At 44.7% G+C, this 18365-nt stretch overlaps 1 protein-coding gene across 1 annotated transcript in view; it reads right to left on the reverse strand.

Annotated features, from left to right (window-relative positions):
- Positions 1 to 15927, reverse strand: part of LOC144167967 (sodium/nucleoside cotransporter 1-like) — a 69120-nt gene extending 53193 nt beyond the window's left edge. Inside the window, exons 1-4 of the mRNA XM_077697078.1 lie at positions 15646 to 15927; positions 14159 to 14635; positions 7362 to 7711; positions 2884 to 3141 (exon numbers count right to left, since the gene is read on the reverse strand). Of these exons, the coding sequence (XP_077553204.1) occupies positions 2884 to 3141; positions 7362 to 7711; positions 14159 to 14635; positions 15646 to 15927 (1367 nt within the window). The remainder of the gene's footprint in view (positions 1 to 2883; positions 3142 to 7361; positions 7712 to 14158; positions 14636 to 15645) is intronic.
- Between the last annotated feature and the right edge of the window lie 2438 nt (positions 15928 to 18365).

Consider the following 18365-nt stretch of genomic DNA (forward strand, 5'->3'; position numbering starts at 1 on the left):
AGTGTTTGTGTGTGTGCGTGTGTGGACGTCACTCTCAGCGCCATTAATTTGGTGCGTCCTGACATCAGCCGAGAAGGAGGGTTAAAGGGGACGGACCCAACGCGCCTATTTAATCTCTCGCGCGCAGTGGCGCACTGCCTGTTCTCTGAGATTGAGATGTGAATACTTGTACATAAAGTTTTCTTCTCCTTCAACTTCGTCTTCATGACTTCCCCGGCCAGACTCCAACCCCGATCCACTTCGACCACGCTACGCCGGTTCCCAACACCCACTATATTCAGGGTGTTCGGATGCTCCTGTACACCTGTTCCACTCACGTTCCATGAAGTTCAGGTTACACGGGGCAGGTACAATTCTTCCACTTATACGTTTCCAAAACACAGTTTTGTGAATGTTGTCAGTAGGGGGCACTTTACCCTTATAGCTTCCAATTCCGGTCCAATCCAACAATTGGGCATATCATATGGAGAAAGGGAGAACAACGACAACATGTTTTGTTCTACTTCCCGTGACGTGCTGTATAGCCCAATCGGTAGAGCAATGATATAGTAATGTGGCCAGCATAGTAAAAACCCAATTGGATCACACGCGTGTTTTGATTTAATTTACTGTCTACAACAGCGACCATTTTTGGGCGTACAACAAGGGCGCATTTTCACAGAATGGGCCACTTAAAGCCTTCATGTTAATAGAATTTATGCCTCCCTAGCAACCATTCCTTTCGAACGCGGAAATTCGACAACGCTATTGACTAACGCGATAACTATATCATCCAGACTCCGATGGGTCCATGTAAGAAGGCATAGTATTCACGATGCTTCAGCAACAATAACAACACACACACACACGCACACACGCACACACACACGCACACGCACACACACCCCCACACACACACACACCCCCCCCCCCACACACACACACACACACACACACACACACACACACACACACACACACACACACACACACACGCACGCACGCACGCACGCGCACACACACACACACACAGCCAACATGCCCTCCAACCCACTTTTTACTACCACTCTACCCTCACTGCGAAGTCCCACCCATTCCTTCGCACATTGTCTGAGAAAGCCACAAAACCCACGTCTTTTTCCATTTATAACCTCTTACGTTTCAAGCGCGAAAGAAAGCCGGAGACCGCCGGCCGGACCAGCGGGATTTTGTAATGCAGAGCCCAACCACGTACATCCCTGCTTCATTAAAAGTTTTCTGTTCCTCTCGAAAGAGATCCTCCTCATAGTGGGCTCACATGTGACGCGGCCCCTTGACAAAATGCCAGTGGTTGCTTTATCGAGGAACCCGCAGTAGTGTACTCCTGGTTTTTATATAAAGTTGAAAAAAAAGCTCACCGCTCGGTGAGTAATAAGAATTCAACAGTTGGCCGGTTGACCGAGGCCAAGAACTAAGAGACAAACGGCAGTTACTGCAGAATGGCAGTGCACTTGACAGTTCTAGAAAACTGTGATGGAGCTCACAAACTGGAAGTATCAGATTGGCTTGGCCATTCATGTCGGAATTTATCATGGTTACTGCGTTGCCAAGGCTCCCAAAAACATCAAACGAGGGTTTTCGTTTTTTAAAACTAAATTGTCTTTTCCCCTTCTCCTTGAATCTGAGTGACTGCTGCTGTTGCTGATTCATGGGCTGGTGTGCGCCCGGTTTTCATCTCACAGCAGATAACGGTGCCCGGTATCCGATTGTAGCTCCCGCGTGGCACAGGAAGCGGTTCGCGGGAATTGACCAGGCGAAGTTACGCGAGATATCGCTGGCCTTATCGGTCTACGCCCAAGGGGTCGTGCGAAAATGACTTGTGGGATAGTGTCACTTGAACAAGGACCGATTCCGGCGTGCATTACGTCCTCATTCCTTCGAGCGATATGAACGTTATATCCTCTTATGGCCTCACCACACCAATGTCTTCGTTGCAGGGTCAAGCTGAGCGTTTCTTGTCACGTCTTACATTTATCGACGCGCTCGCCATGCTTAACCGTTGTAAAATTGGGTAACTAAGACAATCAGAATGAAATGAAGGTTTACCCCGACTGGTTTCTTTCATTTCAAACTAGGCATGGCGCGATGAAAGTTTCGCGTTATGTTGATTCCAAGTTATGCCTGGGATTTGTCAGTTATGTTTTATCTAAATTACGCCGACGTGGTCAAAATGAGCATCTGATCCGCAATTTTATTATCAGTCGACGTCACCTGATGAATTTCTGGGCGTTTGTTCTGTCGAGGTTGGTGGGCCGGTCCGTCGGTCGGCCTAGGGATAATTTGTCTGGCTATGCGCATTTCGCGTAAACTAGAGAACGCTGGTTTCAAATATTTCCTAGTTTCATCGGAGGCTAGCTGTAAGTACTCCAAATGAACACACCTGGCGTCGCAGGGATGTTTTGTCAGGCGACAATTTTCACGGGACAATGGTGAACGATTTAAACTCTTTTGTAAGAATTATTACCCTTTATGTGTAATTGTCAGCGTATCATTCAGAGTTTGTCGTTGACTTTCTATAGCTCCTACACTGTGTCCTTTCAAAGCATTTTTTCTAACATTTATCGAATGCACTAGTCTTGGAGTTGGCAACAGTTCGCCAGCCCTTTCCCAGGTCCACTATTCAAGGGGACATAGATAGAGTCTTCCTCATCGCTTTAGTACTGCAACTTCTACTGCAATTCTGTCTATTACGCTAGCCATAAAGACACCTGGTGTTCTTCCGTCGAGGTAGAATTTTGGTCCCTTGTACATACATCAAGTGATGCATTGCATCGGGCTATAGAAAAGCTATTAAAAGGGCTCAACAATAACCCACCGCTCTCAGAAGGGCCACGCCGTAAGCTAATGTTCAAAAGGCTTGCTTGCCTGGCGATTAGGGGCTTGGTACAGGCAAGCAGCTCATGTCCCGCACCCAGGTGGACAAACAGGAGCGCCAACAAGTAGTGGGCGAGGAGGGCGGACATCGGAATCGTCCAGCGGATGCTCTTCGGGTGTCGAGAGTAGGCGCAGCAGCCGGCCAACAGAACTAGCTGTCCGGCTGCACAGATGGGGCCCTCCATGGCGGCGCTACTGTTCAGTGTCGCCCTGGCCAGTAGCGCAGCGAAGCACGCCGTCCACAGCACCCTGCGGCACGAGCGCGCACCAGCGGACAGAAAGAGAAAACAACTTAATTGTACTGGACAGGTGGTAGGAGGGCGGGGACCTTAGTCCAGGACTCCTTTGGTTCTACCAGCAATCTTTGCCAGTTTAGTCAACCACAGTTGTCTATATCGGGTCAGAGCCAATGCCTTCAACAGTTTCTTTTTCTGTAACGCATGTACCACATGAATCCGCATTCCATCGTTTTCCTCACTCATTTTTAAAAGCCATCGGAATAACTAAATCACCTTTGCAATTACTGAAAAGCTACTTGTGTGATAGGACAAATTACTTCCATTTCTGTAGTTTTCTCTAACGCTACTAATACAAACAGCGGTGGTTTTCAAGGCTCAACACTAGGAGGACTCGTTATTTTAATTTACATAAATGATTTACCTAATTGCCTTTCAGCTTCAGAGTCCCTTTTGTATGCTGACTACACGACTATTTTCAATTCGGGCAAACGTATGAAGACTTTACTGAAAAAATTAAACACTGACCTCAATAGTGTAATTATTGGTGTCATAGCAACCTGCTACACATCAATCCATCGAAAACAAAATGTCTTGTATTCAACTCCAATCAACGAAACACAACCTCACTTCTGTGACTTTACGTTGAACAGCACCCTGTAACAACAACCAACAGCTCAAAATTTCTTGGTGTTCAGTTACTCTTACTTGAAGTATGCTTTTCGTGCTGCTCACATTAAAAGAAAATGGTATATGGCATATGCGTAATGATCAAGCCCCGCCATATTTCCGTCGTCAGACACTCACCAGGCTTTACATTCCTTTTTTCACTCTCATATTACTGATTGTATCAGTTCTTGGGGCAAAAATACAAAAGTCATATCACGTCGGTCCAAACAATCTAGAATCAAGTGCTTCTTACAATCATAACATCCAGTCCCTACCTTGCTCAGGCCAAGCCTCTACTGTAACATTACCGCATTTTGACAGTTGGGAACCTCCTCAGGCATAGTCTTTGTATCTTCCTCTATCGAGCTATTAACTTACTTCCTGTGGTAATTTTTTCCGCCCCATCTCTTTCCAACGACAACCTCACGAGATTTTCGGACAACAGTAATTTTTTTCTGCCTAAATTTCGAGCTAACTACGGTAAGCAAACGGCCCATTTCTTTGAATTTACCATTTGGAAAGAAATTCCGAAGGAAATTAGCGATTCAAAACCCTGCATTCTCTCAAAAGTGCGTTGAAATCCCATCTCCTCAAAAAGAATTCACAACCTTTTGTAATATTTATTGCATTGGCAGGGATATGGACAGCACTGAGGGTGAGAGAGAGAGAACAACTTTATTGAGAGCCTGCAGTTATGAAGACGCGGCCACGACGTCGTAGCAGTGTACCCCGTGCCGTGGCCTACTTTCACTCCCCCTGGAGAGGTTGCACTTTCGGGCCGTTGGCGAGCGAGCGCGGCTGCCACCTGCTGGGCGGCCTGGAGTTGGGTAGTGTAGTCACATGAGTTCATGGCGGTTGTGATGTTGGGAGGGAGCTCCTCTTGCAGAGCTTCGATGGGTGAAAAAGTTCGAATACGCTCTGCTCTCTGCTAATTTTTATTACGAAATTATTATTAGTATTCTTTATTTAGGTGCTTCTTCTTTCTCTGTTTTTTATTTAGTAGTAATTGATACTCGTTGTTTCATTGTTCATTTTTGCAGACATTTGTACTTGAGTGTTTTTCTTATATTTGATTGATTGTAGGGTTTAACACGCCAACGCAACGAAGGCGATGAGGCGCACCGTAGTGGAGGGCTCCGGATTAATTTTGACCACCTCGGGATCTTTATCGTGCGCCGAAATCTCGAACACACGGGCGTTTTTGCTTTTCGCCTCCATCAGAAAAGCGGCCGCGGCGGCCAGGAATCTTATATTTATATGTATGTTCACTGGCATTGTCTGCAACATAGCATGTGCAATATTGGTAATAAAATTGTAATTGTCAAGATATTCATGCTAAAAATACCCTTTTCAATAAATCTACTCTTTGCTGCACTTCGTAAAATCACGGATATTCATTTCATAGGAGGTCCGTTGCAGTCTGTGACTTTGGGATCTTCTTCGGTATATGCTAAGGATGTACTCAACCGTCTGTTTACAATAAAATACTTTTACTTGACTTGACTGGAGAGCTGGTTAGCTCACTATCGCGCTGCTCGTACGTAGAACTGGGAATTGGATTCAAGTCTGGGTTGGTCTGGCGCTCCCAGACCATGTGATTAGAGTAGCACGTTGGCCGCAGTAATTGCACAGGGGGGTATTGAGTGTGGAGTGGGTGGCGTGCAGTCTCATGGGCTGTGGGAACGTGTTCGTTTCGTAGTCGACCAGGGGCCACTTCAATTCACACCGGGTCAGCTCCCGGTGGGTAGGTGCGTCGGGATAGCCTGTAGTGTTGGGTTATTTCGCCTGAAGTAGGGAAAGGGTGATCTTCCCGGTCGTCATCCTCCAGCGGTGACCTGTTTCCAAAGACTTCGGGTGCATGCACGGGCTGCTTGATTGTCGCGGTGTAATTATTGATGGCTTTTTTGGTGGGAGTCGGGCCTAGAACCGGCATTGCTTTTTTTGGAAATTCTTGTCATGTGCGCACGACGCACCGCTTGAGAGTCGGTGATGATGGTACTAGCTCAAGTCTGTGCAAACAAGCAGGAGAGGATGGAGACTGGTCTCGTTGAGATTCTGGTACCTGCACTCTTTTGCCATAAATATACCCAAATGTACCCAACTTACTCAAATCTAGAATACTATTACCACTATAAGATGTACATCATTCCCTTCCTTCTATAGTGAAAGCGAGGCGTCTTTTGTTTGTTTGCTGTTCACAGTTTTGGAAGTTTTGTTATCGGACTTTTTCAATGTCGATTTTCCCACAAACTGCCAGAATTTCGTCAAGCCTTCGGTGTGCCGTGGTTGGTCCCATATCGGCCAGACATGTCAGCGACTGAATGAGGCATCCCGTCAGCTCACTGAATGCTGGAACGGGCAGCTGGCTCGCTCTGCATGCCAAGGCTTGCAGGTGTAGGCCAAAGTTTCAAGAGTGCAGTATTAGAAAAGGTTACGAACACCAGTGCACCAGGAAAACTTTTGAAGCGTTCGTCACTCACAATACTGGATGGCAGTTTCTTAGCACTCCGTCACTGCGACATTTCAAAAAGGAATGCCCTGCATAGCAAGGGAGGTTTTTTCGTAAATATGTAGAACCCATCCGCATTTATTAGTTTTTTCTCTTGTGTTTCTTTCATGTCTCAGAAAAGATAGCTAGCTTCTTCGACCATTTGACTACATTTTTGACAGGTTCTAAAGAAAAAAGCAGTCAGTCATAGCATTTGTACATGGCTTCTTTTTCCTGTCCTGTTTCTTGCAATGTTCTGTTCAGTTTTCTGTTCTCCCTTGTACTAACTCGCTGCGGAACTCGCTGCTGCTTGCTGACTTGCTGAGCACCGACTAAGTGCCTGGGCAGAATATTCTGGAGTGCAATCAGCGTTAAGTGCCTTTATCCTCTCGTGGCTTGTCCGCTTGCAAAGAAAAATGCATACACTGTAGAATGCTTGACCGGCCTGGATCGAAATTTACGGTATTCAACGTATACACCGGCAGACTCGTAAGAGCGACCCCAACAATATAGGAAAAGTAGTCGGCACATTCTGTTGGAAGTAGCTGCAAAAAGTTGTTATTGTGAGTAGGTTTAAAACAAGACTCTCGCGATGGTTCAGTGGCTAAGCTATTGTGCTCGAGAACCCAGGTCGACCGTTCTATTCGCGGAAATGACGTTTTTTTGGTGATTGTGAAAACACCCACGTGAATGTGATTTTGGCCCACGTTGAATACCCAACGGTTTTGTAAATCAGTGAACCTTCACTTAGGGCCGCATCGTGAACCCAGGTTTCATCTTCAGCCCACGAGACACCAAAATCACATGACAGCTCGCAAGCCCGCGTTGAATACCCAACGGTGTTGTAAATCAGTGAACCTTCACTTAGGGCCGCATCGTGAACCCAGGTTTCATCTTCAGCCCACGAGACACCAAAATCACATGACAGCTCGCAAGCCCGCGTTGAATACCCAACGGTGTTGTAAATCAGTGAACCTTCACTTAGGGCCGCATCGTAAGCCCAGGTTGCATCGTCTGCCCACGAGACAACAATATTACAAGACAGCTCGAATGCTTGTTAGAGGACAGCATCTCACGGCTTGATGCTCGAGCATCCTTTTATGGCGACTCCGGTGAGCTTGGCCGCCGTGGCGAGTGTGTCCACGAGGGGTTCCCAGAGGCCCGTTTTCCGCAGCACGAGGAGAGCCGTGTACGAGTGCGTGGCGACCAGCATGGCGACGAGCAGGCCGGTGTCCGGGCAGCGGTCACCGGCCAGCGACAGGGGCTCGTGCACCACCCAGAAGCGCCACGCGAGCCAGCCGGTGTACACGTGAGCCGCAGCCAACGCCGCCCATCCGAGGGCGGAGAGCAGGCGCTGAACAGTGTCGCTGGACGGAGCCTCGGGACCGGCGGGGCCTGCGAAAGCGAACACTCCCGTACAGGTTGACTACCACAGAAGACATCGCGGGAGCAAAAGTAGTACTTGAAGGGCCCTGCAACACCTGTTAAATTGAAAACTTTGAGCGTTCGAAATGATGGTAGAGCGAGTTGAATAAGGGAACGTACGCCATAGAATATCTGGATATGAAACACCCGATAAAATATAACTGCGCCACGCGTGCCAGAAAGCGTAGAAAGTTACAAATGTTTGTTTTTCTTGCCCAGAGGCTCCCAGACTAGCCCCATTGCCCCCACTGTCACCTCAACCGCTGTGTTTTGTCGTGCTGTCCTACCAGACCGCGGAAATTCAGTTCAGCATCAGAGCAGGTTGAGCATCTGATGACCACGGCTGCATATTGGCCGCTCAAGAGTTGCAGGAACCGTTTCAGAAAATTACCAAATAAAAAAACATGTACTACTCACTTAGGCACAGGCCAGACTTTCGTGATTCCATCCTCTCTATTACAAAATAAATAAATAAATATTGAAATAAATAAATAAATAAATAAATAAATAAATAAATAAATAAATAAATAAATAAATAAATAAATAAATAAATAAATAAATAAATAAATAAATAAATAAATCCTCCTCGCCAATGCCTGCGGCATTGAATGGCGCTACAAAATACAAATCGTTGGTTTTTTGGTTCGATTCCTTACAGTTACAGGAATAAACGCATTCAATAACCACTTTTGGGCAAATCGCAACTAAAGGGAAGCGGATAATAGAGGTATGCACTCCGGCCAGCAGACAACGATGTGCTGGTTGTTGCTGTCGATAACTGCAGCTTTCCAAGTTCTTTTACGAAAAGGAAGGAGTTAAAGTGTTTGTCAGCCTTCTTTGCGCAACCCATCTAACTAAAGAACCGACCGTCGACTTAACAGAACGGAGCCCAAATAAACGGAAGCTTGGGTGGTTGCGTGAACGAGTGTTCTTTCTTATAGACCATTTTCGAGATTGGACTCGTTGAAGATACACGTTGAAGAATTACTCCGGCTACCGCGCCACTACCTCCACTCAGTCTGCAAGCACTCTGAAATTGTGGGCGAAATTACTGATGCATGCTGTTTTATTTGTGTTGTATTTTATCCACCCTTTCTTAAACGCTAGGAAAGCAATACAAATTGAATGTGCGCTGACTGTGTCTGTGTTTTATTAAAGCGTAGCATTTTTTTCCGTGTACCCTTTTCCGTGTAGTTGTTAATTAACCCATCTAAGACAAAATTTGTGGTTTTTAGCACGCCCACAAAGCCTCGTGACGATCTCAACCCTGTGTACATCAATAATCACGCCATCACACCGACTGATGAATGCACATTCTTAGGAATTGAACTTGACCGTTTTCTGAAATTTGATGCACACATTAACCTAATCAGAAAGAAAGTTGCATATGGTGTTCGAGTACTAATAAAAGCACGCCATTACTTTGAGAAACGGATTCTAATCACCTTATACTATGTTTTTTTCCACAGTCACATAAGCTATTATATTGGGTCATGGGGTCTGACTTACAACTCCCACATAGCACCATTACAGCAAATTCAAAACCGGGTACTGCGTATAATCACCTGTAGTGGTTTTGATGCTCCTGTTGCCCCCCTTTTTCTTGATCTTAAACTTCTTCCGATTACTGACACTATAGCATTTATGGTTGCCACAACTGCCTTTCGCCTTTTCAATGAACCCGACCTTCTCTATATTATTGGTAGAACTAAACTAGAAAACACGAACCAAACTCGTTTTTCATTGCAAAATAACTTTTTACTTCCAAAGGTACGCACGAACTACGGTAAACAGACATTCGCTTTTACTTCAATAAAAATATGGAACGAGCTACCTTGTACGGTTAAAACACAAGTACGTCCATCAACCTTTAAACGTTCCCTCAGATCATTTTTGACGAACCATCACATAGACTTTTCACGTCATTTCGCCTAGTGTAGTGTTTTTTTTTATCTTTTACACACCTAAGCATTGCATTTATACAACTGCTATGTATGTATATGGATTGATTGCACTTATAGGATGCTTTATTTTGTTTAAATATTCTTGTGTTTAAATGCTGTGTGCTTTATTTGTTCAATATGTTCCTTATTTATTCCTGAAATATGCAATGTTAACAATTCACTATTTACGCGTACTCTCGTTATTTCTTTGTATAAGATAGGTAATAAAAAATTATGTATCATTCCTGCTAGCAGCTGCAATTAAGCTATTTCTGTGTATGCTATCAATAACAAGGGGTACCACTACAGTTCATTACTCTGGGACCCCTTTCTGTATTGACTATATTCTGGTGATGTACCATTCTGTAACAACAATAAAGTTCTATTCTTAAGGTTCTTAAAGTTCTAAACCAAGACTACGTAACCCCGTGAATTTGCACAAAAATTCACATATCGCGAAAGTTTCACTTCTAATCTCTCTCATGGCGTAAATGGAGTTAACTGGTCGCAAGAAATTTCTAAAAATTAAAAAATGAAAAAAAAGAAAAAGTTATGAAAAATGGCGAAACGTGCAACGCCGTGCATTTCCACAAAAATGCCGATTTCGCAAAAGTTCCACCTGTAATCGTTATAATAGCGTAAATGAAGCTAATTGGTCGAAAAAAATATATATAAAAAATATAAAATAACTGCGAAAATGGCGAACAGTCTAATGCCGAGCATTTCCGCAATAATACAAGTTTCGAGAAGTTCTAAATGTAATCGTTACAACACCGTCAATGGAGAATGTTAGTGGAAAAAACTTTGAAGAACTAAAAAATAAAAAAATATATTAAAAATTTACCACAAATGCAAAACGGCAACACATGGAATTTGCACAATAATGCAGATTTCGCGCAATTTCCACCTGTAATCATTTTAACAGCGTAAATGAAGATAATTGGTCAAAAAAAAGTTTTAAAAATAAAAAAATAAGAGAAATATCAAATAATTACGAAAATTGGCGAACCGTTTAGCGCCCTGCATTTTCACAACAATTCACATTTCGCAAAAAATCAAGCGTAATCGTCAAAACAACGTCAGTGGAGATAATTGGTTGGGTGAAAACTTCAAAAATAGAAAAAAATAGAAAAAATTACGGACGATGGCAAAACATGTAACGCCCTGAATTTCCACAATATTGCAGATTTCGCGAAAGTCCTACCTGTAATCGTTATATTAGCGTAAATTAAAATGACTCGTCAAACGAAATTTTGAAAAACTAAAATTAAGACAAATTTAAAAATAACGGAAAATCCAAAACGTATAACGCATGGCATTTCCACAATAATGGAGATTTCAGAAGAGTTTCACCTGTATCGCTGTAATAGCGTAAACGAATATAATTGGTCGAATAAAACTTTGAAAATAAAAAATAAGAAATATATAAAAGCATTACGGAAAATGACGAACCGTGTAATGCACTGCATACCACAATATTCATGTTCCACGAATGTTCCAGATGCATCCATTGTAATTGCCTAAACTGAGATAATTGGACGATATTTCGAAAATTAAAAATAAGACACATATTAAAAATTTACAGAAAATGGCAAAAACGTATAACGCATGGCAGTTTTACAATAATGCAGATTTCGGAAAAGTTTCACCTGTAATCGTTATAATGGCGTAAATAGAGATAATTGATCTAACAAAATTTCAGAAAACTAAAAAAATAGGAAAAATATAAAAAAAAAATTACAGAAAATTGTGAACCATGTAACGCCCTTCATTTACACAATAATGCAGTTTTCGGGAAAGTTACACCTGTAGTCGTTATATAGCGTAAATGGAGATAATCGGTCGAACAAAACTTTGAAGAATAATTAAGAAAATACGTCTAAAAACATGGAATATGGCAAATCGTATGACGACCTAAATTTCAACAACAATGGAGATTTCGCGGAAGTTTTTTCTATAATCGTTATAGTATCATAAATGAGATAACTGGTAGAAAGACATTTTGAAGATAAAAATAAGAAAAACAAAAAATAACGAAAAATGGCGAACCCTGCAATGCCCTCCATATCCACAATAATGCCAGTTTCGCGAAAGTTCCACTTCTAATCGTTATAGAAGCTTAAATGGAGATGATTGGTCGGAGAGTATTTAAAAAAACTAAAACTTTTGGCTGGAAAATCTCCCACTCAAGACAAGTGGCATAAGAATGCTACGCATTAGTAGATAATTCTCCAAATACGTGCAGACTTTTTGCTTTGTGGTGGAACGAGTGGGAGTCAATGGGAATTGATTTGACACGGAAGTTTCGCTGATTTACAGGCTTTCTTTCATACGTAAGCCATGTCCGCTTTCACGGGAAAGGCCTTGGGTGCCTCACGATACGTAAAACATTCGTTATTGCTGTTGTTCAGAAAGAAAAATTCGCAGCTCCTGCGAACAGCGAGGGACAAACATTCAATTTGGGATTTAAACCCATATGTACGCAATAGGCGCCCATCGCTTTACCGTTGCAATACAGCCGCCCATTGCCAACGTTGGAAGAAAACGGTGGCTGCGTATCGGCTCCTTTCTCCGCAAATGTGGACACAAGGCGATAGTCTTTGTCGACATTTGCCAAGTAAATGCACCCCTTCGCTTCCCCGCTCACCTCTCATGTTGTCGCTCTTGCGTCGCGCTCCTGCCAAGGTAAACACGCTAAAGGTTTGCTCAAGCCAATTTAAATTTGCCGCGTTCAGCTGCTCCAGGCCGGGTGGTGCCTCGATTCCAGCCCTGCCGTACGGCGGAGACGCGCGGGAATCGATGTGCCCTACTTTAACGTTTATAGAACCGTGTAGCCCTACTCCACGTGTGTACCAAAAAAAACGTGGAACCTATCCAGTGGGACCTTTCGTAACTGTTGCCGCTTGAATTCTTAAAATGCCGCCAGAAGCAATAGTGGCGCGAACGACAGTCGGAGACAGTATGAATTTTTTTCTGGAGTAAATGTAGTATTTCATTTCGCAAAAATCAAGCATCTATGAATTCTTTTACAAAAGAACACTGTAAATATCTCTGGTGTATTATTTTCTGCCTTATATTGGCGTAATGTGTTGTTCTTGTTCAACAATGTGGACAGGTAGGAACATATAAACCGGACTTAGACGTTACACTTCGCTTCACTTTGGCCGGGTGGCTGAATCGAGTCACAGGCAGACAGACAGACAGACAGACCAAAATGTCTCGGTTTAAGTACCCAAGAAAGACTGTCATCTTTCGAAGTTGGCCACTGCACCCCGCGTAAAAGTGAGGGTGACGGACGTGCGTATAAATGGTGTGTGATACCCTGACAGCCCTGGCATTCTGAGAAGACGGTGGCTGTGGCCACGAGTCTGCCTGTTTTATTATTTCACTCCAAATGGGGCAGATACGAAGGCGATGAAAGACGCGCAAATACGCGGTAGCTCTTTAGTCGTTTATATGTATTACCGGTCTTTTTCTTTCAAACATGCAAGCAGACTTTAACGCCTCGAGAAATGTTTCTTCTGTCTTCAAAGATGTTGGTTAGAATGCACAACGTGGTGATCACCGTGAACGCACTCTCTTTAAAGAGGTGTATAGTAGCGGAGTGAGCTGTTTAATAAAAAAACTTACATAGCAAACGTTTCAAGTAGCGAATTCAAAAAGCACATCATGTGTCGCGTTAGCTTCTATACTTAGGCGGTAATACAATTTTTTTCTAACGCTGATGATATGGGAATTTCGTAATAGTTTGTTTTTTAGGACTTGTACACATTTATTCTTTGCTTCCTACACATGTCAGTTACGTGTAGCCCCACTTACGCTGTTTATGGGACCTTTGGTACATTGTACACATTTACGGCCAAGTCATCTTTGAAAGGAATCGTTTTGAATGCAGAATTTGATGATCCTGAAATAAGCCTCATAAGCCAGCAGATTAAACACATTTGATAAGGAACGCTTAAGCACCCTAGCACATCTGCAGTCCACACTAGTTTTACATCAAGGCACTACACCACTACGGTCGATGTCAAGCGGGATGCAGCTTAGATGAAATGACTTCAGGACGAAATACGTATATACGCAAACATTTTTGCTCATTGGTACAGGCGCAGACCAATACTTGGACGATAAATAACCGCAATACATAATCATGGGCCGTATTTAATTTTTGTGGTAAGTATGGCCCGGGGAATATTTCTGAAACAACTACTGTGAGGAAGGCCCTTCTTAAAGCGGTACCACTCGAAGGCCTTGCTTTACTCCCGCCTGCACGGCCACTTCGCGTTACATAACCTAATTTTGACGTGGCGCAAGAACCACAATGTAGGATGCACAGTGCCTTGTGTCCCCACCACCACCATCATCATCATCATCATCATCCTAATAATCATCATTATCATCATCACCCTGGGTCCAGTGCAGGACGAGAGCCTCTCCACAAAATCTCGCGACCTTTACCCTCGCGGTGGTTTGTGGAAATGTGCCGTAAATCTCGCGCGCTTTACAGCGGCATTATGATCGGAAACGCAGGCGTAGCTCTCCTCACCAGTCGGCTTGGGGATTCCCGGCGAGGGTGGTTGATCCGTGCTTTTGCTGCTGAATTCACTGGGCTGACGCGTCGAGCTGGTGGCGTCTCTTTCACAGCCACCCCGCAACTGGTCCAGAAAACCAGGCAGCAAAGACAAGCCCTGGGGAGGCTTCGCAGCCACCTCGTGGGGCACCGCGCAACCCTCGTTTGGCTCCGCTACTTCGGCTGCTTGTGTGTCCTCGGCCTGGTGGGTGGACGTCGAAGGCGGCGCCTGAAATCCGCTCTCTTGCAGCAAATTGGGCTTGCCGGTACCAGGCGATGGGCGGTGGTACGGCTCCGAAGTGGTGGTGGCCGAACGCGACGCATCTTTACCCGGCGGGGAGGTGGCTTGCGCAGCGGTGCTGATGGTAGGATGGGTTGGCCCAGTACTCTGCACCGCCATGGCGTGCGGCGTCTGTATGAATCCAAAACAGTTCTCTGTCGGTTATTAACGGCTGACGCACAATACAGACACGCCCGAAGTCTTACGTCAACTGCAAGGAAATGCCCAGCTTCAAGTAAAACTTAGCACTATTTTGTACAACTGACGTACAAAGCGACATAAATAGGGCACACCCTTGAATTTATTCACTACGACATACACTTCTTGTCTGATATCTTTGTTTCATTCCACCCCATTCGCATCATTTATGAAACCGCGTTGTTATTACCGATTACTGAGAATTTCATGAGCATTCTATAACGTTATGTCGCTTAGTTAGCGTCAAAGTTAAATTCGCTTAGGTGTGTTTGAAGAATGAAAACCGCAGCTATTCCCACAAACGTTTACTGCTAAAGCAGTATTATGGACTGAACTCATTGACTAAATATACAAGCATCGTAGTGATCTATACAAATAATTCATGTTAGTATTACACAAAAATGCTTGGTTGCCGTCTTACTAATCGACTTATCTACAGTACGACGTAAACCTATAAGTGTGGAATGCATAAAGGCGGACTGAGCGACTTCAAAGCTGGAAATAGGTTTGCCGTTAGCATATCTCCACTAAGAAGTTGTAAACGAGTAGCACGATGTGTGCCGCGCTACGGACGGGATTGGTCAGTTAAAATGTCCGCGATCAGCTATTGTGAGGTCAGACGCTGCGCCCCCCCCCCCCCCCGTACATAATGCTCTCTCCAGAAAGGGTAAAGTAGAAAAAAGATGATGGAAACCAGTGGAAAAAAGGATAATTTCCGTCGGCACGGACCCTAGCAACAGATTTTCTTCGCACTGTATCAACTCATCAAAGTGCGCACTCTGCCTAGAGAAATTTACAACGGTAATAACCTCTCCTTCAAGAATGTTTCTCAAGACAAACAGGGCCAAGTCAGTTACGTAGCGACATACCAAAGGGACCAGCACGTGACCCCGTTCCGATCACAAAGAAAGGTGAATAGAGGCTTCACGCAGACTTGCGCTCACCCGAGGAGCTGGCCTTTCAGCGGTTGCGCTATGCGGTGAGTCACTGTGGTTACCGCTCGCCACTGTAGCGAGGGCGCCGCTAGGAGGGTCGGCCAGGGCGTCGCCAGTGACGGCACTGGGGACGATGTGAGCGGCGCTGGGAGTGGACATCTTGGAAGAGGCTCGACGCGGCGACTTGGTGCGGTGCTTCTTGCGAGACGTCGCGTTCTTGTTGGCCGTGGTCGGCTGCGGGTCCTGGCGCCCCGCACGCCCCTTGCCCTTGCTCTTCCTTGCGGGTCCCATGGGTTGGCCACAGGGGTAATCACAGGAACGGCCGGGCTGTCGTCAACAAGGAGCTACTTTACACGTTCGTCGCGTGAATGTTTCCGGTGTGAGGGAGGTGATTCGCTAGCTGGCGGCTATTGTCGCCGTTGTGAACCAAGCTAAAGATGAGGGCATTCCAAAGCAGAAGACGAAAATGGCGCGAGTGGAAGCGCGTGTCTGCTGGCTCGTCTTCATCCCTTGATAACGTGCTTCGGCATCACTCGTTGGAGGAAAAGCGATTAAAATGTTTTGAATCACTTAGGTATGCTTAAATTAATCAAACACGCCAGCACGGCGCACTCACTTCTTTACTGCTTCATCGTATTTGCGTCTCTTCCTTTCCTTTCATCTGTCTTTCTTTTGGCGCTAATTACTTCGTCTGACTCCTTTTCGGCTACACCGTCTTTGCCTCACTTCGCTTTCGCATCCTCGGCTAACTGAGAAAATCACGCCACCAAACAGATTGACACACGCCACAGACTCCGCAGAATCAGGCTCCTGCGTGACTGGTGCACCCCTGTTCTACCCACGTGTCGTGGGTGTTAAGGTGTGACGCCACATGCCCGATTCCATATATGTCACGTTTGCATTCGAGAGTTTTCTGAATTTTGTAGAGCAGGCAAATTATTCCTTCAAGGCTCATAATTCGTGGGCAATTATCCAAGTCACTATGTGTCACGAAGAAGAAAGAAACAAGGACAACCAGTTGTGATTCGCTGCTGGGAACGTGCGGGGCAGAAAGCAAGATAAAAAGAACAGTTAGTTGGTGCCTTGTTCCGATCAGAATATGGAGCACTGCGAAACGACTGGAAATTTATCCATTTCAAACATTCCAAATGGAAAGGTAAAGTGCGCACGCTTGAAAATTTGAATTAAGTCTAAATGTATTAGTGATTATTTATAGTAAATATTAATAATTACTAATGATGCCTATGACCAGAGATAATAGGGCTAACCTTTTAAGAGAAAAGAAAATTTTAACTAGTGCAGAATGACTGAGCTTGAGCTGCGTTTGTAATTCACTGCCCAGAGGCCCGTGAGGGCAGGTGGGCTAAAAAAGGTAGGAGGGTGGGTGAAAACTTACCTTGGGTATTAAATGGCGATGGGTTTGCGTTTGGTTTTACTCATTCGTGAGAACTCTCAAAACGGTAGGGCTAGAACGTGGGTAGCCGTCCCCTTCCACACTTCCCGTCCGGAACTGCTGAAGAATTCGAACAGTTGAGGAGGCAGACGGCGAAAGTGCCCACGCAGTGATGGTTTATCGGTATCGCGAGGGGAAGGGAAATTTCGATAACTACTTCATTCGTTCTTAGCCAACTCAGGTTATCGGGTGTGCGTAGATACATTTTGTTGCTACAGGACATTTTCATCATAATATCACCCAACATTCAGTGAGCAGAACACTAATCCTCGACACTAGATTCGAAAACGGCGCCAGAAATGTTCTTAAAACCTTTATTTTTCAGCATTGACGACAAAATGTGGCGAAAGGCTCGGATAACAAGTTCGATATCTTGGAAAATTACCTATTCGCCGCGAGCTCGACATGTAGGTGGCGACAGCGTCCCGCTGCTAATGTGGATGCTCCGCTGAGCGGCCCGTAAGAATGCACACTGTGGGCGCGCTTCGTGCCTTTTTCCCGCCGTATGTGCGCACGAAAGGTGCAAACAAGAGTGGCATGCTGTAGTTCGGTTCCTCAACGTTCAATGTATAGCATGGAAGCGGCAGTCAGTTTTTATTACTACGCCAAAAGCAACGACTCATCGGGAATCTCAGAATGGCCGTAATTGTGTCAATGAACTTGTACGCTGTGGCTCGTAGCAAGCTCGATCTTTCCAGACTACACCTTTGAGCATTCAATAAGAGCATTAATAGAAACAAATGAGGAAGCCTCGATCTCTGAAATTTAGTTTACAACGGCAATCTCAACCGCTTTCACTGGTAGCATGACGCATTCTTGCATTTGTGGGATGCCCTAAAATAATAACACTACTTAACTGCCCCGAAATTCTTTCTAAGAGCTTACGATATTTTTTGTGTGTTCAAAAGGCAACATAAAATGACTGAATTTTGATCAGTGCAGAGACATAAATGTACCCGCTCTAACGGGTCTTTTAAATAAAATTTTAACGACTCTGAAGAAAGGTTTGATGAATAACGGTGTCGGATCAATTATTTACGGCTTTTGTCGCAAGTGAACTTGCGAATTGAATTGTCAGCGCACGCAGTACAATCAACATCTCATGTTTAGCTAGGTTTTCGCAAAGTGACAAGCAGCTGCTTACAGTGTGCAGACCAAGCTTCTGGGACCTCACAGTGAGCACAAATTTTCTGTTACGGCTGCTATGTTGACCATTTGCGTTCCTTTTAAAATCTAACATTTGCCTGCAACAGCGAGTTGTTTGCATTCTTGCGTA

This window comes from Haemaphysalis longicornis, unplaced genomic scaffold (assembly GCF_048455015.1).
Source record: "Haemaphysalis longicornis isolate Haplotype H1 unplaced genomic scaffold, Haemaphysalis longicornis Haplotype H1 scaffold_2, whole genome shotgun sequence".
NCBI classification, from domain to species: Eukaryota; Metazoa; Arthropoda; class Arachnida; order Ixodida; family Ixodidae; genus Haemaphysalis; species Haemaphysalis longicornis.